Here is a 17,147-nt window from a genome sequence, read left to right on the forward strand (position 1 = left end):
TTTCTTGTCTACAACTATCACCTATGTTCCTGCATTTAGTCATGTAAGGTTCTAAGTGGAAAGGTAAATGCCAGCGTTCTGAACTTAGCCTTTCATGTAAGCTGAGCCTTTTCTGTGTTTCCATGTCTTTTACTCTACAGCCACCATATCACACAGTTTTACGATTTCCTACAAAGGGTAAGACTTCATATCCTTTTCTTTCAGCAAACACAACAATCCTGTCATTTGAACTGCTGCTTGCTAACAGCTGTTACATTAAAAAAATGCAATTCATGTTGACCCATTAAAAAATTCCAAAGGTAGGTTTAATATTGACATGGAGTGACATTTTAAACTCTTCTCTTTTAAAAAAAAAATACAATAAAAACAAACTGTTCTGGGCAGGACAGTAACTGAATTAGTGGGGTCTTTTTGCCCAGTATCCAATCATCTATGAAAACGTCATCAAACTCAACAGACAGTAGGAATGTTAAAAAGCCACTGATCAACTATTTTGAATTAAGCAAACCTATCATGTATTTGATTACCTGCATTACTCGCTAGTTCTCACACGTATCCACACACTATGTACCCTCAGCAAGTTTGCAGATGACACCAAGCTGAGTGGTACAGCTGCCACGCCAGAAGGGTGGGATGTCATCCAGAGGGACCTGGACAGGCTGGAGAAGTGGGGCTGTGTGAACCTCATGAAGTTCAACAAGGCCAAGTGCAAGGTCCTGCACCTGGGTCGGGGCAATCCCTGATTTCAATACAGGATGGGGGATGATGTGATTGAGAGCAGCCCTGAGGAGAAGGACTTGGGGTGCTGGTTGATGAGAAGCTCGTCATGAGCCGGCAATGTGCGCTCACAGCCCAGAAGGCCAACGGTGTTCTGGGCTGCATCAAAAGCAGCGTGGCCAGCAGGGCTCAGCAGGGGATTCTGCCCCTCTGTTCCTCTCTTGTGAGACCCCATTTGGAGTACTGTGTCCAGTTCTGGAATCCTCAACATAAGAAGGAGATGGAGCTGTTGGAACGGGTCCAGAGGAGGCTACAAAGATGATCCGAGGGCTGGAGCACCTCCCATATGAAGACAGGCTGAGAAAGTTGGGGTTGTTCAGCCTGGAGAAGAGAAGGCTCCGAGGAGACCTTAGAGCGACCTTCCAGTACCCGAAGGGACTACAAGAAAGCTGAGGAGGGACTGTTCACAAAGGCTTGTGGTGACAGGACTAAGGGCAATGGGTATAAACTGGAGAGGGGCATATTTAGACTGGACACAAGGAGGAATTTTTTCACTGTGAGAGTGGTGAGACACTGGCCCAGGTTGCCCAGGGAAGCTGTGGCTGCCCCATCCCTGGAGGTGTTCCAGGCCAGGTTGGATGGGCCTTGGGCAGCCTGAGCCAGTAGGAGGTGTCCCTGCCCATGGCAGGGGGCTTGGAACCGGATGATTTTAAGTTCCCTTCCAACCCAAACTATTCTATGATTCTGCAGGACCACTTTTCAGGCAATCTGAATAGACATTTTTGTTTATTTAACTTCACTCACCCTTTTTATACTGGAAAGAAGCACAGTACACTGGCTGCATTACCTGATGAAGTGCCAAAAACTGGCTAGTTGCAACTGGGTCCAATTGCTGAAAGCATTCAACCACTTCAAAACTAGCATGAGCCAGTACGTCAGTGATATTATGACTGAATGCCACACTCATACACTGTAGTAAAGCTTCACTGGACTGAGAAAGATATTTCTGAGCCAATCTATGTTCCTTCTAGATGGTAAAAATAAAAATATCTATATTAAAATATGTATCAAGATTGAATATTTGTTAGACATATACAGATGACTAATGCATTAGAAACTGTAAGTATTACTTTTTCACAGCTAATTTTAATGCTTTTTCCCTCTTTTAAGGCATTTAGTTAATGTATGATCAAAATACGCAAATATGTGATAGAAATTATTTTTCTTTTCTTTTCTGCAAAATGTTGTGCTCTCCTAGAAAGGCACATTTGTGAAGCAGATAGAAAGCTGCCTGTTCATCTTGTCCTGGCTGCTTGATAAGTGGGAAACCACCAAATGAGAAATTATTCCTTTAAGGGAGCAACTCGGAAAGCTCAATCAGGAGCTCCCACAACATGAATTGAGGGGTAGGATGGAGGTACACAGCAGAAAATTGATGCAAAGCAGTTTTTCGTGTTGTTCTGGAGATTTTTTTCTTTTGTAAGATGCGATTTATGTAACAAACATTTCCATTATCAATTCAAACAGAACCTATGAGGTAAGGTGACTATTCTTCCATAAAAAGGAAGCACTTAAATTCTAATGCGAGAGCGTATGTTAATATACCTTTAATTCCTGCACCTTCCTCCTATACTCATCGTTTTGATGTTTATTCGTCGGCAAACTGCTGCCTGTCACTTCCTGTTCACTGTATTCTATTGAAGTCATTTTTTCAATGTCTGATTTAGCGTCTTCCTGTTCATCGCAATATAAAAAAAGGATAATTAAGCATTCCATTAAGTATTCTTATTTTAATTCATTTTCTGAAAGTCTAGGTGAATATTGAACTATTCTTAAAAGGAATCATCTCACTACATGAATCCCTTGATGGTGAGAGATTTAACAATAGCAGCAGGCATCAAAATTTCTTAATATGCTATGATGACAATGACTAACAGAAACTCCCATACAATCTCTAAGATTTTGATTTTCTAATATTTGCCCTCAGTTAATTTCTTCTGAACACTTTAATTCATCACTGAATTTATAATGACTCAATAAACTTCCCTTTTCTTCCTTGCTGTTCTCACTACAACACGAAAGGAGCTTACATATCTGAGCTTTTAATCTACTAGTCATTACTTCTCCTCCGCATGGATTTGGAGAACAACTTTCCTAGCCCAAGGAGTGTTTTGAAAACATTTTAATTAGCATATCTCAGGAATGAATAAAAAAATTATCTAATTGAGGATACCACATAGACAGAAGCATTTTTGTGAAATAACTTGGTTCGGTATACATTTTTGTTATGGCTTGCATGCAATACGTAAATCCTAGGTCTAAATAAATAGTATCACACAAGTGTATTCAAAAAACTATTGAGGCAGATAAACTTTACACATATAAATGAATTTAAATGAAGAAAAGAATGCATACCACAATATTTGGCTTCCAGTAAACCTCTGAATGTACAGGATCTACATTAATGGCAAGTAAATGAAGAGTTTTTCCAGTGAGATACAGGCATTTGGAGCTGATGTCGGGACAGCCTTTACAAAGACTCTGTACATTTGCTAACTGAGCCAGCATAATGTGACCCACAGTGCATTCCATACGCTTCCACTCCTGGTAAAATACATATTTATGTTTACTTGCTCATATGTACCCACACATACAGAAACGTACTTTTACAAAAATCTAATACATATATTTAATACAAACACACCTGTTAAGCGTGATTATACTTTCAACTACAAACAAGCTGTCTTTAATAGATACACAAATTCATTACCAACTGATTAAAAAGGAAGTGCCTTGTGACATCCAAAAGTAAACAACAATCAGTGCGGAGGAAAATATGGGATAAGGCGAGGGTACTGCGGGGAATGGTGGGAATACTGTACTTCCCTTTAACAGCATTTCCTATTGTCATTGTCTGAGACAGAACAATGGGCAAGAATTACAATGGGACATGCTCTTATTCATCAGCTTGATTACACAGTTCTGTTGAAAACCAACCGTTTTAAAAGGAAGAGACAATAATGCAAAAGACCGCCACCAATTATAAAGCCACAAGTAACTTCCCTGCTACTCTTAGTGGTTTTAAATTTCTGCATTTGAGAAAATCTTTTCAAGAAAATAAAATTGATAAAACCCCAATAAACCATTCCCACAGTAAAACCCACACACTTGAACTTTCTCAGCTGCAAAACTACATGAGTGGTCTGGGGACCCATTTCCTCAGTAGTAGACAAAGTTCTGCTATGGAAAACATCCCTGGGAAACTTTTGATAGACCTCTTCTCTGCAAATCATAGGACTAAACATTCAGTATTACCTGTTCTGTTGCATTATCTTCAATAGATCCCCTGATGAATGCCTCCACAATTTCACAAGATAATGCTTCTCCCATTTTTTTACGCTTCTTCTCAGTAATAACAAGATGAAAAACATCCAAAAGAATTTCTACAAGATTTATCTTCCTGTTAGCCAGCTGCCTCATTAACGGGATACTAACATTTGTGGTCTGAAATACAAAAGAAAAGAAACTAATTCTAATTTCAAATACGTTTGCAAATTTATCTGGTAAGAACTTAGGAATGTTATACTTCTTTCAATAGAAGAAGCAAACTTTTAAACATCACCACCTCAACAGATCAGAGATATTGCAATTCAATGTTAAATATATTACAAAGCAATCAAAGCAGCTGGGTTTTTGCTTTTCAAGTTTCATCTACTTGGTACAAATATCTAATTACAAAGGAGTTACAAATGTGTACATAAACCCAAAATTATAATATTTATTATTTTGGTAGCTGCACAAATATATTTGCTCTTTAAAAACGGCAAAGAAGAAAAAAAAGCTGGGTGCTAGAGTATAAGAATAGAACACTAGCAAAACAGGCTGCAGGCTTACATTACCCAAAACCCACTTTCAAAAACCGGCTTTCTCTATTTACATAATGTTCTGTGTAATCTTTTTTTTTAATCTTCTGAGAAATAAAAGCTTTATTGTGGAGAATTTCAGCCTGTGAGGTATTTAGATAATCAAAAATATCTCCAAGTTTAGGCTTTTGTAGCTATTAGATAAATATTAGAATTAAATAAAATTGACAAAGCCCAAACAAATCCTCTTATTTCTGCTTCTCTTCTTCTATTTTTAAACTGTACATTCTTCTGACATTCAATGTTTCCTTCTATATTCAGACAATACCTATCACTACAGGAAGATAAGCTCATTTAGGGCATCTAAGAATTGGACTTCTTTTCCATGAGTAGAAAAAAAATATGTATCTCTATACCTCATCAACTGCAAAGAAGCTACAAACATTATGAAACAATTCCTCTGTTTTGGATACTGCCTTCTGAGCTAAGTCATAAGCATCGAGATAGTGACCGTGTTTTTCTTCTTCATTTGTTTTCTGCTTGGCCATCATCCTGAAAAAAAAAACCAACCATAAACCCAAAGAAACTAACCTAAAAAAGTGTTTATTTTTATGGTATCAATACTATTGATCGTATATAAACAAATTATTAGATTAATAGATTAAATAAATATAATAGTAGGTAAAATAGATTAACTTTGCACACATGTTTCTAAATGTTCAAATCGGAAAAGTGAACATTTATATATTATCCTTTCAAGTCCTTATTCCTAGAACTGTACTGCTGCAATGCAGGATGATGCCAAGACACAAAGAGAAGAAAGGCGATATTCTAGATATTCTTATAATTTAAAGAGATATTAAGATATTCTAGAGTACATATTCGCCAGGAACAAACTGGCAGATCAGGCAGGTACAAAACATATCTCATTTTAAGGGGACATCTTGAAAAAAATGGGAGTCAAGGCAGGTAGACCATGTTCTGCGCTTTTGCTATTACTGCAATTTTCAGAGAACAATTTAGACAGTCAGAATTGTAAAAGCCTATGAATACTTGAGAATGACTGGTATGGCTGCCAAAATGGCTTTACAAATGGGAAGACAAAAAGCTGACTTAGAGATCTGGATACTTCATTTTGGCCTACAAAAACCCCTAGTATCATCTAAGATGCTACAGTATTTTTCTGAATACAGAACACATCATGAATGCAAAGAGACGTATAACACCAAGATATAAAACCTGACAGTATTATCTGCTCTTTTCTATCTTTAATAAGACTATAAAAGTGTAATCAATACATTTTGTGCACTGCTTAAATAAAACTTTTCATAAGAGGTATAATTTTACCTGTGAATATTGGCACATTCTAGCAGTACCTCAGCGCTGCTGTTTTTATGCCCATAATGAAAGAAGTCCTTCTCAATTTGAACTAGTTTATTGTATGATTCCTGTAGCATATATAGCAACTGATGTGAATCATCACTAGTTGTCATACAATCTTGGGCAAAATGTACTTGAATAAGTATTTTCCTAGGAATAAAAATTAAGTACAAGAAAGCAGTCAGAAAGTGCAGGCTGTGTTTGAGAACAGACATATTCCTCTCTCCTCTCCCTTAAATTATAAGAAAACTAGGAAAAGCCTCTTTATTCTTTAGATCTATGGCGTACAAATTATAGTTGGCCCTGAAAATATCAAAATATCTTTTCAGATTAGAATTGAGGTGTCACTTGTTCCATGTATCTAATTATTCAAACTGCCTAGGTCTAATCTCTCTTCTAAATACAGTTGAATTGAGATTATTAGTATCCCCTCTCTAATCTAAAAGTTTCGCATTTCTTGAGACAGAAGGAAGTACGAATGTTTCATACTCTCTCCTTGTACCAACACATTTCAAGCTCTCTGTGCTTGGATTTCAAAGTAACCAAAATCATTGTTTAGTTCCACCATAAAAAGACTTCTTGGATCATGATGAGGACAGAAGCAGCTCAGTACTGCAGATCTCAATAATCTCGTGGGAATATCTGTGCTCAAAGAGTTACCTCTGCATACGCAAATGTATCTTGCTCCTTTGGGTAACCTACACCACAAACTATGCCCCATAGGTTGTGCTATCTGACCCAGCTCACTAACTTAACAGGTAGCAGCGCTACAAAGAAGAACAAGGAAACTGGAAAGGAAAATCAAATTAAAAAAACCACAACAACATAAATGACTTAGAGGAAAAATGTTTCAGAATCCACAGAATGCACTATACTAAAATAACGAGATGAATAGTAAAAATCACCATATATTTACAATGTAGCTGCATCAAAGAGGCTGGGCATATTTTAATGAAAAAAGATAGTTACCTGGCTTCAAGGGATGCAATCATAAAACCCAACTCTGACTGTCTGTTAGGTCTCTTCAGTAGAGTAGATCTGAACACATTTGCAGTGTGTTCCAGGATCTCACAGGCCTGCAGGTCACATCAGAAATAATTCTATTTTTAATGTTTGTGCATAATATTAAGCATTAGTTTAGGAAGTTTAAATTTTGTGTAGAACACATTAAGCGTATTTCCCTAATATTCCCCAAGACAACTGATTCTTGACAACTGTGTCTAAATCTAGAAAGTAAGAGCTAGTTATGATCATATTAATCATAGATATGATTAAGTGAACGGAGCACATACACACATGGGGAGAAGATAGAGACAGTCTCATCTTAGACACACACAGCAGAAGAATGAGAGGCAGCAGACACACCTCGGAAAAAGGGAAATTCTAAACAAATGTTCCAGTGTTCGTCTACCTTCATAGTCACTTCTTTATTTTGGGTAACAAAGGTCCAGAAAGGTTGCAGAATCTGAGAGATAGTTCACAAGTTGCCATATATGGCCCAGAGCAACTTGATTCAGCAGTGTGGTCAGACTTCACCTCAAAATTGTTCCTGCTTTGCCTGAGGTTAGACCAGATGAGCTCTAACCTAACGAGACATTTGATCCTATATTTCACAGTCATCCTCATAGGGACAGATTTCTGCATCCTTACTTACACTGACTAGCATAACAATCCACAAGTAAACCTGATACTATTCTAGTTTTTCCATCCAGGGGTGTAAAAGAGGTCCTCAGCTAATATTTTTGAATGGAAAAGCCCTTAGATGATTTTCTTTTGCTGCTCCAGTGCTGCAGTCATGTTGGTCAGACATGTGAAGGAAACAGAAGAACCAACCACCTCACACATTTCATTAATAACCATGCCGGTAAAACTGTAATAAATGCTCTCACTGGTAAGCAGGTATTTTCTCTTTCAGTGATAGTAAATCTGAGTTCAGCCCAAATCAAAGTAGTCCCTCTATACAAAACAGACACAGAAATTATCAGAAAAGGACAGATATTCATGGACAGAACAAGATTAATATCCACGGTAAAACTCATGAACGTTAACGATTGAACAGTAAATGGATATTTTTAACGTTAAGTGTCAAATAGAAAAGGATTTTCATAAATATATATATTATACTTACAGTAGTATCTTTCACGAGCTAGAAATAATATTTGTAAAACTATTTGAAATATTTGAAAAGGAAGTAATAATATATTTTCAGTAATAACACTGAAAATTCTAATCTTTATACAGAAAACAAACACACCAATGTTAACAGAATTGTCTGAGTAGAACAGCATTCTAACCAAGAGAATCAGCTCACTGGGATTACTCATAGCAGATTACAACTGATAATTTCTTATTATAAACTTATTATAAAAACTTCATAAACTTCTCTGGGTAAAATCTCATTTCTACTGGCCTGAATCTGTAAGTGAAGTTTGTTGAATGCACAACAGAGAAATCAATATTAACCACATTTAACACCTATTTTTGCTTTTATTGAAATGCAAAGCTGAAACCATTTCTCTTCACTGAAAGGGAGGCAGCACTGTTGCACAAAAAAATACCCCAAAAACTTCCTTACCACAGTCTGTTTTCCTTCCCCCTCTTCCTCCAGAATTGCTTCTATGAGACTAAGAGTACTGTTGTACCAAAACTGTTCATTTCCTCCTAGAAGCTGTGCTTTCTCAAGGAGTGCTTTAGCTTGGCCATGGTTTCTTTCCAGGTTATTCAAGACAGCAAATAAGTACAAGCACCTCGACACATCATACAGGGCCTCCAGTTCCTAGGAAGAAAGATAGGTGACCTATATCTAAAAGATCCACTACTCTATTCATATTTACGTCTATTCATATTTTAGATTAAACTTATGAATAGGTACAGCAATAAGAAGCCAACGGTCTTTCCCCAATTATCTGTAGAATTTCTTAGTTACTCATTATATTACTTCATTTTTTTTCCAAAATAAAGTGTCTACTTCACATCAACAACTCCAAATCTTCAAATACACTTAGTATTTCTTTACGTTCCCCTATCTTCTACCTCACAAGTCCAATAAGCCATTTTTCTGCTATTTAGTATGTCGATATCTGCAGTCATTTGTCAGTATCTGATAAAGAAACATGGTGATGAAAAACTTTTTAGTGAACTGGGATCTAGACATGTTAGACATCTAGTAAATCTAACATGCTACTTTATGCTAAGTCATAAACTACATACTAGTAGTATACAAGAGACAAATATGGTTTTAAATATAAATAGTATACTAGCATAAATACATACAGGACACTAGTAAGCAATTATATCATCAAAATTATTGTCCTCCCTAAAGTCTTTTGAACTTTTCTCAATGTACAATACTAAACTTGTGCTTTATTAAGAGATATATAGTATTAATGGACACAATATTCATATGTTATTACTCAAAGTATTGAAGATTCATGCTGAAAATACACAGGCAGTTTTTACTTACATGTAAGTAAAAGTTTACTTACAAAAACTATGTTTCAATAATCCGTACAACCAAGAAGAGAGCTTTAATGGAGAATGGCAAATATATGAAGAATATTTTTAATGTAAATACTTCAAAATAATGAGACGATGTGGATTTGTTTGGTGGAACGTAAGACACTTATCTCAGATCTGCTGGAATTCTAAGTCGTAATTTCAGTGTCAGTTTATCAAAACACAGCAATAAAACCATAAGGATATTCAAAATTATATACCGAGACTTTCAAATGATCAAAATGATGAGAGAATGGAGCTAAATGCTTGCTCTCTCTTATGAGCAAATCGTAGATGTTCCTAAATCATTTTAAGAAACAAGATTTGGAGGTACACACATCGTCTGAGGTCACTGGAAAGGAGACAGAGATGTTGACAGTACTTCACAAGTTGAAATAATCTTAAAACAATTCCCATGAGTGGGATTTAAGCGCCGTATATTTAAATATACATTACAGATGTTGAAACTCAAATGACATAGGTTCGGGGCAAGGTGTACGGGGAAGGTTTGGTTTTGCAATTTGATTATTATTACAAGGAATAACTGCATCAAAATAAACATTTTTTCCTACATGTTTTATTAATTTTTCTAGTTTTATTTTATTATTGACGTACCTGAGTTGCAGCATGAGCCTCTGAAAGCAGAAGTCTTGCTGGCTGATACAAGCCTAGTTGAATCAGTACTTCAGCTTTTTCTATCCACAGGTAAGGGAAAGAAAGTGCACTCAGTCCTTTTCCTGTTACTGCATTTAACTCAAAAAACTGAAAAATAATAAAATATTACACCTTCCTATACTTCATAACTAAAATAGATGGAATACAAATTATTATTAACTATCATATTAAATTCTTGATATAACTTGCAGCCCAGTTCTATCTTCTAACTTCTAAATTCAACATTATATTATAGGAAAAATAAGTTTGCTGTAGAATTTAGATTTTATAATCCTCAAAAGGCATTCAACTAATAAGCATGGACTACTGAAACAGATTGACTACTTCAGATCTGCTGCTGGCAATAACTAAATAAAGGAGAAAAACTATTTGCAACAGCTAAAATAAGTCACTCGAGGGGTTAGGAACGAGAAAAAAGGTATTATACATGCACAAGAATGGAAAAATACACAAAGAGAGCAAAATGATACAATGAAAACAAGGACAAATTGCCACAATGCACACAAAGGTGGGAGTGAGCTTTCAGAGTCATTTTCCTAAAGAAGAGACAGAAAAGACAGAGCTGAAATGCTTGCTGGCCTTTAAAGCAAAACAGTAATGGAGAGAGGAAAAAGAGAAAATTGAGACCAAGAGCAAATACAATGTCTTTTTTTTTTTTTCCTTCTCAGTCTTTTCCATTTATTTGCATTAGTTTTAAATTCTAGTTGTAGAAAAATAAGTGAGTTTGGACTTTGTATAAATACAGATTCTCTTCTTGTTGTTCTACAGTACAAATACTATGACAGGCAAACCCAGCTCACATTCAGCTGATGCCTGTCAGCAGAATTTAAGTAGTACACATTTTTAATTATTTCTTTGTATTCTTTCATGTATTTGTCAGGTGTAAAATAATTTAAAAACAAACTAGCAAGTATATTAAAACAAAAAGGGGAGAGTAATTTATTAAGAAACTAGAGTAGAAATAAAAACCTTTTCACTTGAAGTAAGGATATTCTGATCCCTACTACTATTCAGCTGAGCATTTTCCACAAACGTTTTTCTTTCTTCTGTCTTGGCATGTACTTCTTTTTCTTTTTTCAGAGCAATCTCCTGCCTACACCTATATCACAAGAGAGAAAAATAAACTCAAGTACATTTCAAATGTATTTCATAATGAAGTTTTAGTGTGTTAGACATCTTTACCATGCATTCACTCTGTGGATAGATACAAAAAATCATCTACAGAATTTTAGAGCACAGCTAAAATATCAGATTTGTGTTAAGAAACCAAGAGGTTTTTTCCCCCTCAACACCACTTATCAGCTGTAGGGAAAATACATACATTGCTTGCTCCAAGTCACTAATGTATGTTTCTCCAGCAGCTTTCTCATGATACGAAGATGCCTGATTGAGTTTTAGGTCTGAACATATCAGGGCAAGTCTAAGAATAAAAGAAGGAAAAAAACAATCAGAATCTTTTATATGTTGCTTCATATAAACACAATACGCAGAGCACATATTCCACATTTGTCAATCCTGCCTTCTTATGTCTTGATTAATATTGGCAATAATAAAAAATTTAAACAAAAAAAAGGGGAAACATGGTAGCTGAAATTACCCATTGATAGAGGTCATAGAATGGTTTGCGGTGGAAGGTGCATTTTTAAGATCATCTAGTCCAACCCCCCGTACCATGGGCAGAGGCATCTTTCACTAGATCAGGTTGCTCAAAGCCTTGTCTAAGTGACCTTGAACACTTCCAGGGATGGGGCATCCATCAGTATCCTCAGCCCATCCATCAAGCCCATTTCTCTCCAATTTAGCGGCAAAAATGATGTGGAAAAAGTACAAAAATATTTATAATATCTCACTATAGTATGCAAAACCGCCTATACACGTGTATGTGCTAACCTGCTCTTCTATGAAGAGCAATATATTCACATACGCCTACCTGATCGTATCTAAAAACCAAGTCATAGATACAAATAAAATACCGTGAAATAAAAAAAAACCTTGAAGGGTCAAAAAAAAAAAAGGGTCTGGCAAAGCTTGGCTGTAAATCAATTTCCTGTCAGTGAATTACTTCTAGTCCTGCAACGCAGTAATCAACTGACAATCAGAGGAGAGCTACAAGGGTTATCCCAGGGCTGGAGCACCTCCCATATGAGGACAGGCTGAGAGAGTTGGGGTTGTCCAGCCTGGAGAAGAGAAGGCTCCGAGGAGACCTTTGAGCGACCTTCCAGTACCTGAAGGGGCTACAAGAAAGCTGGGGAGGGGCTGTTTACAAAGGCTTGGAGTGATAGGACGAGGGGCAATGGGATTTAGACTGGACATTAGTAAGAATTTCTTCACTATGAGGGTGGTGAGGCCCTGTCCCAGGTTGCCCAGGGAAGCTGTGGCTGCCCCATCCCTGGAGGGGTTCCAGGCCAGGTTGGATGGGCCTTGGGCAGCCTGAGCCAGTGGGAGGTGTCCCTGCCCATGGCAGGTGGGGTGGAACTGGATGATCTTTACGGTCTCTTCCAATCCAAACTATTCTATGATTCTATGTACGTTTCTATCCATGAACACTTATCTATTCTGCTATGTGGGATCGGTTTCAGGCATTTTAAAAATACATTATGTGGCATTTCATAAACTATTGGGAATTAAGTAGGCAATTATAGCTTCTAACTGTTAATCATTAAGTAAACATTATGCAATACATTTCAAAAGAGCATGATGCAATGTTTTAACTACAACAATAATTTGCCATTGCATAGATATTGGATATTTTTAATCAAAACTTTTAGGGCTCATGATCCATAAAAATAACAGAACTTTGGGCATCAAGGCAAATCTCTATAAAAGAGGATATGCTAACTGAGGATTCTTATTTGGCTTATTACTTATCAAAGACAGTGTATTTTATATAAGGTGGGAGTCTGCCTTTTGAACACTTAAAAGAATACTTCTATTGAATTTTTTTCAGACTTTGGTTTTTTTGAGTTAGGTGGCAATAAGGCATTATAAAGAAATAATTCACATCAAAGTGTCTTTAATTCATAATCTTGTACACCTTTCCTCAGGGAGATCATGTTTAGAAACAGATGATCTTACTGGATTTCATTCCACAAGCAAACCAATTCATCAATACATAAAAAAGGAATGAAAGGAAATAAAAAAGCATTACAAATATAAAACAGTAAGTCACAAAAAGGCTTGCTACTATTCAGTGAAATATTATTGGAAGGATCTTTTGTTTAAAATAAGTAAAGGACACGAACCGAAGGTGATAGAGATCAGATAGGCTTCTACATTCCACAACTTCATTAGCAATAACTTCAGCTAGCTGAAAGATGGGAAGGATCAAGTGGGGGCAAGAAACTTTCCGTAGTTCTTTAGATAAAAGGTCCATAAAATACAAAGTGCAAGTCTGAAAAGAGATTTTTTTTCAATTCCATCAGTATAAACATCATGTAGTAGAGAATAAATTTTAAATTAATGATGGCATCTTCACTTCTAAACTTTACCAAAAAAAAACCCCAGAACAAAACATCAACAAACTTTGAAGCTGAAAAAGCAGCTACGTACACAGAAAGCCAGTAAATTTATTCTGTAAGTTAAGTTCATCTCAGAATGCAATGGGACAGACTAACACTTTTTGAAGCGTTAATTAATACTACAACAAGGACATACCTCTGACAGCTGTCTGAACATGTTCTTTATCGCACAGACAGAAAAACTAAAACACAGTCTAGTTTTTTGTTACTTTTTTTTTTCCTAAATAATAAATGCTCTAGAATTTTGAGGAGTGCACTTACAGGTTTGGGGAAATTATCCCAGTTAATACCATAACTATTTGTTTTCTGTTTGAAAGCATCTCTGATTTCTTTGGGGCAGTCATAATGAGCCCATTCTTCCACATTTGCTGGTAAGGCATCAACTGATCTTTTCTCTCTAGGCTTCGCTTTCACAGCAGATACTTCAACCTACATTAAAAAATCAGGAAACTTCTAAGGCCAAACTGACATTCTTCTTGGTATTAAACAGCCAGCTAACATTAAAAAAGAAAAATCTCTGATTAACATCCTTTGCAGTTTGTCTTTTCGTTTTGACAGTAATATTTTGACCAATGCAACAATCAAAAGAAAAGTATCTGTCAATTTATAACCTGTCAAGATCATGCGATCAAAAGTGCAGGTGTGACATACAGACTCACAGACAAATTCTTCACAGGTTATCATAGAAACACAGAATACCAGGTTGGAAAGGAACTCAAGGATCATCTGGCACAATCTTTCTTGGCCAAAGCGTGGTCTAGACAAGATGACCCAGCACCTGTCTAAGAGTCTTTATAGGAAAGCGTCTGAGCTATTTAACAAAGAAGCCCAGGGAAACTTCTCTGACAAAAAGGAGGTTGGTTTAATTCGACAGGAAAGGAGTTCTTACTTGTTTCTCTTTCTTTTTGTTGGTCTCTTTCTTAGCAGATTGTACCTTCTGAGGAGTTGCAAGTTGCGAAGACTTTGATAGCATTTTTATAGTAGGTTCTGATGCTGACAACGATACCTAGAAAATCAAATAATCACAGTTTTTCTGTCAGTTTCTAGTTATAACGATTACTAACTCTAAGTCACTATCTACAGCTCTAAACAACTGTCTCATACCACCTTATATCTGCGTAAGATATTTCTTCAGAAAACTAAAATTAAGACTACCAGATACTTGCATTATTTGTACAAGCATTTAGCATGACTGTGACAATGCACTTAAGCAGCTGGACTGTCAAAAGAAGACACCATCCCTGTGATAAATACTACTGCTACTGTTTTAAACTATATGGTTGCAAATTCAACCCTTTTTTATTTTTAAGCTTCTGTCAAAATTGCTTAATCTTCTACAAGGGACGAATTTCAAATCAAAGTAATCTGGAAGACTACAAAAAGCCACTCTGTCCTCTTGCTGGATTAGCCTTCTATAATGTTACTAATGGATTTTATATAAATTTCTAAATATTTCAGCATATGAAAGTATCTATTGAAAATTCCTCTGCGCACGCAACAGTGCAGTTTCTGATCTTACCTAAAATAAAAAAAAAATCAACACAATAATTTGAGAACATGAATAAATTTTGCTGGAGGGATCAAGAGTACAAAATAAAAAAATAATGCTGGATGCTGGACAACTCGTGAAAATGTCAAATTAAAGGTAACGTGTCTTTAAAATAAAGTCAGAGGCAGATGGTTTGGCTTGGATTGTTCTCATTTTTGGAGAACATTGTTAAAATCTTCTACTGAGTTATTTATGGAGGCCTAGCACTTGAGAACCTGCTTTCGAAATGGATTCCTGTCTTCCATCAAATGTTAAGAGTCTAAACTGATTCCACAATGAAAATTTGATCATAATTACTACAGGAGTAACAAATTGCAGGAGTTTACAGCTAACTGGAATAAAATTACGCACAAGCTATAGCTTACTGATATAGTTGATATGTCCCATCAATTGCACCAACATCGTTTCTATAATGGTTTGTGGCATTACTACTGTCAAGAACAGATTTAGGCCCTTCAAAGATTTACTCATATTTAATGTATTTAATGTATAATTGTTTTCCTACGATTTTGCTCCACTTCTCAATAGCCATTTAAATTAGGTATTCTTACCAATGAAAAATGAAACAGATGTGGTTGATTTGAAATGTTGCAACAATGCAAAAGTGATTAGAGAATAACAGCTGGTGGATACTGCCTGTCTATACTTTCTCTGAACACTTAAATGAGCAGCTCAATTGAACTACATCACACAATTCCTTTCTGTCCGATGACAGCCCCTTTGATTCAACCTAAGTGAAGATCCATCTGCAATTACTGTTCTCAGAACTGTCAGCAATGACTTCAGCACGTATTCTGCCACCACTAAGATTCTTTAACAAATTAAAATTACAACATTTTAGAACCTTTTGCATGAAACATATGGACATACTGCAGAGAAACAATGGACCACTGCTTTTACCCTTACTGTCTCTTCTCTCTTTTCCGGAGAGAAACAATTTTCTTGTTTAATCCTCAAACCTGAAAAAATACACCAACTACACCATAAAGATGTAATTAAAACATCAAATGAATAGCTAGCACCATAATTACACAAGCTGACTTGAAATATTCTGGCCACATTATAGTACATATAATATAATCTCATAGAATCTCACCTGCCAGATACGGACGATACAAGCATATGCTGTCAAACAGTGCTGCTGATGAAAAGGAGAACCACAACCAGATACTACAGCCATTAATGTCTGTGTTCTAAACAAAGCTTCCAATTGTTTAATATTGCTCAAATCTTCCAAATTAATCTGGACCATGGTATCATTTGCTCCAATGTCTATCTTCAAATCTTCTGTAAGAGAAAATTTCAATATAGTATCTTTTTCTGGTAAAAGACAAACAACATGGTCATAGTGACAGAAAAATGTACACAAAACTTAAAATTTCTGAATTAAAAATTAAAATACTTATTAAAACAAAGCCAGAAAAACAGAAATCCATCTACTGAAGATGTTCTTACGGTGATGCAATGTCACTAGTACTACATTTTCAGCAAATAGTGTAACAGTTATCTATATTAAGTTATGTAAGTTTGACACAGAAATTAAGTCCACAGCAAGCACACTGTAACTATGTCTCCTTGAAAATTAATCTGCAGTACAGGCCAGATTGTCTTGACAGGACAAGGGGCAACTGGCACAAATTGGAGCACAGGAAGTTCCACCTGAATACGAGGAAAATCTTCTTTACTGTGAGGGTGATGGAGCACTGAACAGGCTGCCCAGGGATGCTATTGGAGTCTCCTTCTCTGGAGAAATTCAAAACCCACCTGGGCACGGTCCTGTGCAGGCCACTGGGGGTGAGCCCGCATTAACGGGGGGTTGGACTGGATGAGCTCCAGAGGTCCTTTCCAACACCCACCATCCTGTGATTCTGTGAAAGATGCTCATTTCAGCCACTTAAGTAGCATTGCAGTCAAATAAAAAACGCTTTTGATCCTGATGGAGGCAGTTTC

General features: G+C 36.3%; 1 protein-coding gene across 1 annotated transcript in view; it reads right to left on the reverse strand.

Moving 5' to 3' along the window:
• Positions 1 to 17,147, reverse strand: part of CFAP46 (cilia and flagella associated protein 46) — a 74,231-nt gene that overhangs the window by 20,173 nt on the left and 36,911 nt on the right. The window contains exons 29-43 of the mRNA XM_054071769.1: positions 16,294 to 16,484; positions 14,538 to 14,654; positions 13,910 to 14,077; positions 13,373 to 13,521; positions 11,452 to 11,550; positions 11,100 to 11,229; positions 10,071 to 10,217; positions 8,536 to 8,736; positions 6,930 to 7,036; positions 5,928 to 6,110; positions 4,997 to 5,132; positions 4,033 to 4,221; positions 3,133 to 3,321; positions 2,323 to 2,451; positions 1,565 to 1,744 (exon numbers count right to left, since the gene is read on the reverse strand). Of these exons, the coding sequence (XP_053927744.1) occupies positions 1,565 to 1,744; positions 2,323 to 2,451; positions 3,133 to 3,321; positions 4,033 to 4,221; positions 4,997 to 5,132; positions 5,928 to 6,110; positions 6,930 to 7,036; positions 8,536 to 8,736; positions 10,071 to 10,217; positions 11,100 to 11,229; positions 11,452 to 11,550; positions 13,373 to 13,521; positions 13,910 to 14,077; positions 14,538 to 14,654; positions 16,294 to 16,484 (2,315 nt within the window). The remainder of the gene's footprint in view (positions 1 to 1,564; positions 1,745 to 2,322; positions 2,452 to 3,132; positions 3,322 to 4,032; positions 4,222 to 4,996; positions 5,133 to 5,927; positions 6,111 to 6,929; positions 7,037 to 8,535; positions 8,737 to 10,070; positions 10,218 to 11,099; positions 11,230 to 11,451; positions 11,551 to 13,372; positions 13,522 to 13,909; positions 14,078 to 14,537; positions 14,655 to 16,293; positions 16,485 to 17,147) is intronic.

Source organism: Cuculus canorus, chromosome 7 (assembly GCF_017976375.1).
Source record: "Cuculus canorus isolate bCucCan1 chromosome 7, bCucCan1.pri, whole genome shotgun sequence".
Taxonomy (NCBI): Eukaryota; Metazoa; Chordata; class Aves; order Cuculiformes; family Cuculidae; genus Cuculus; species Cuculus canorus.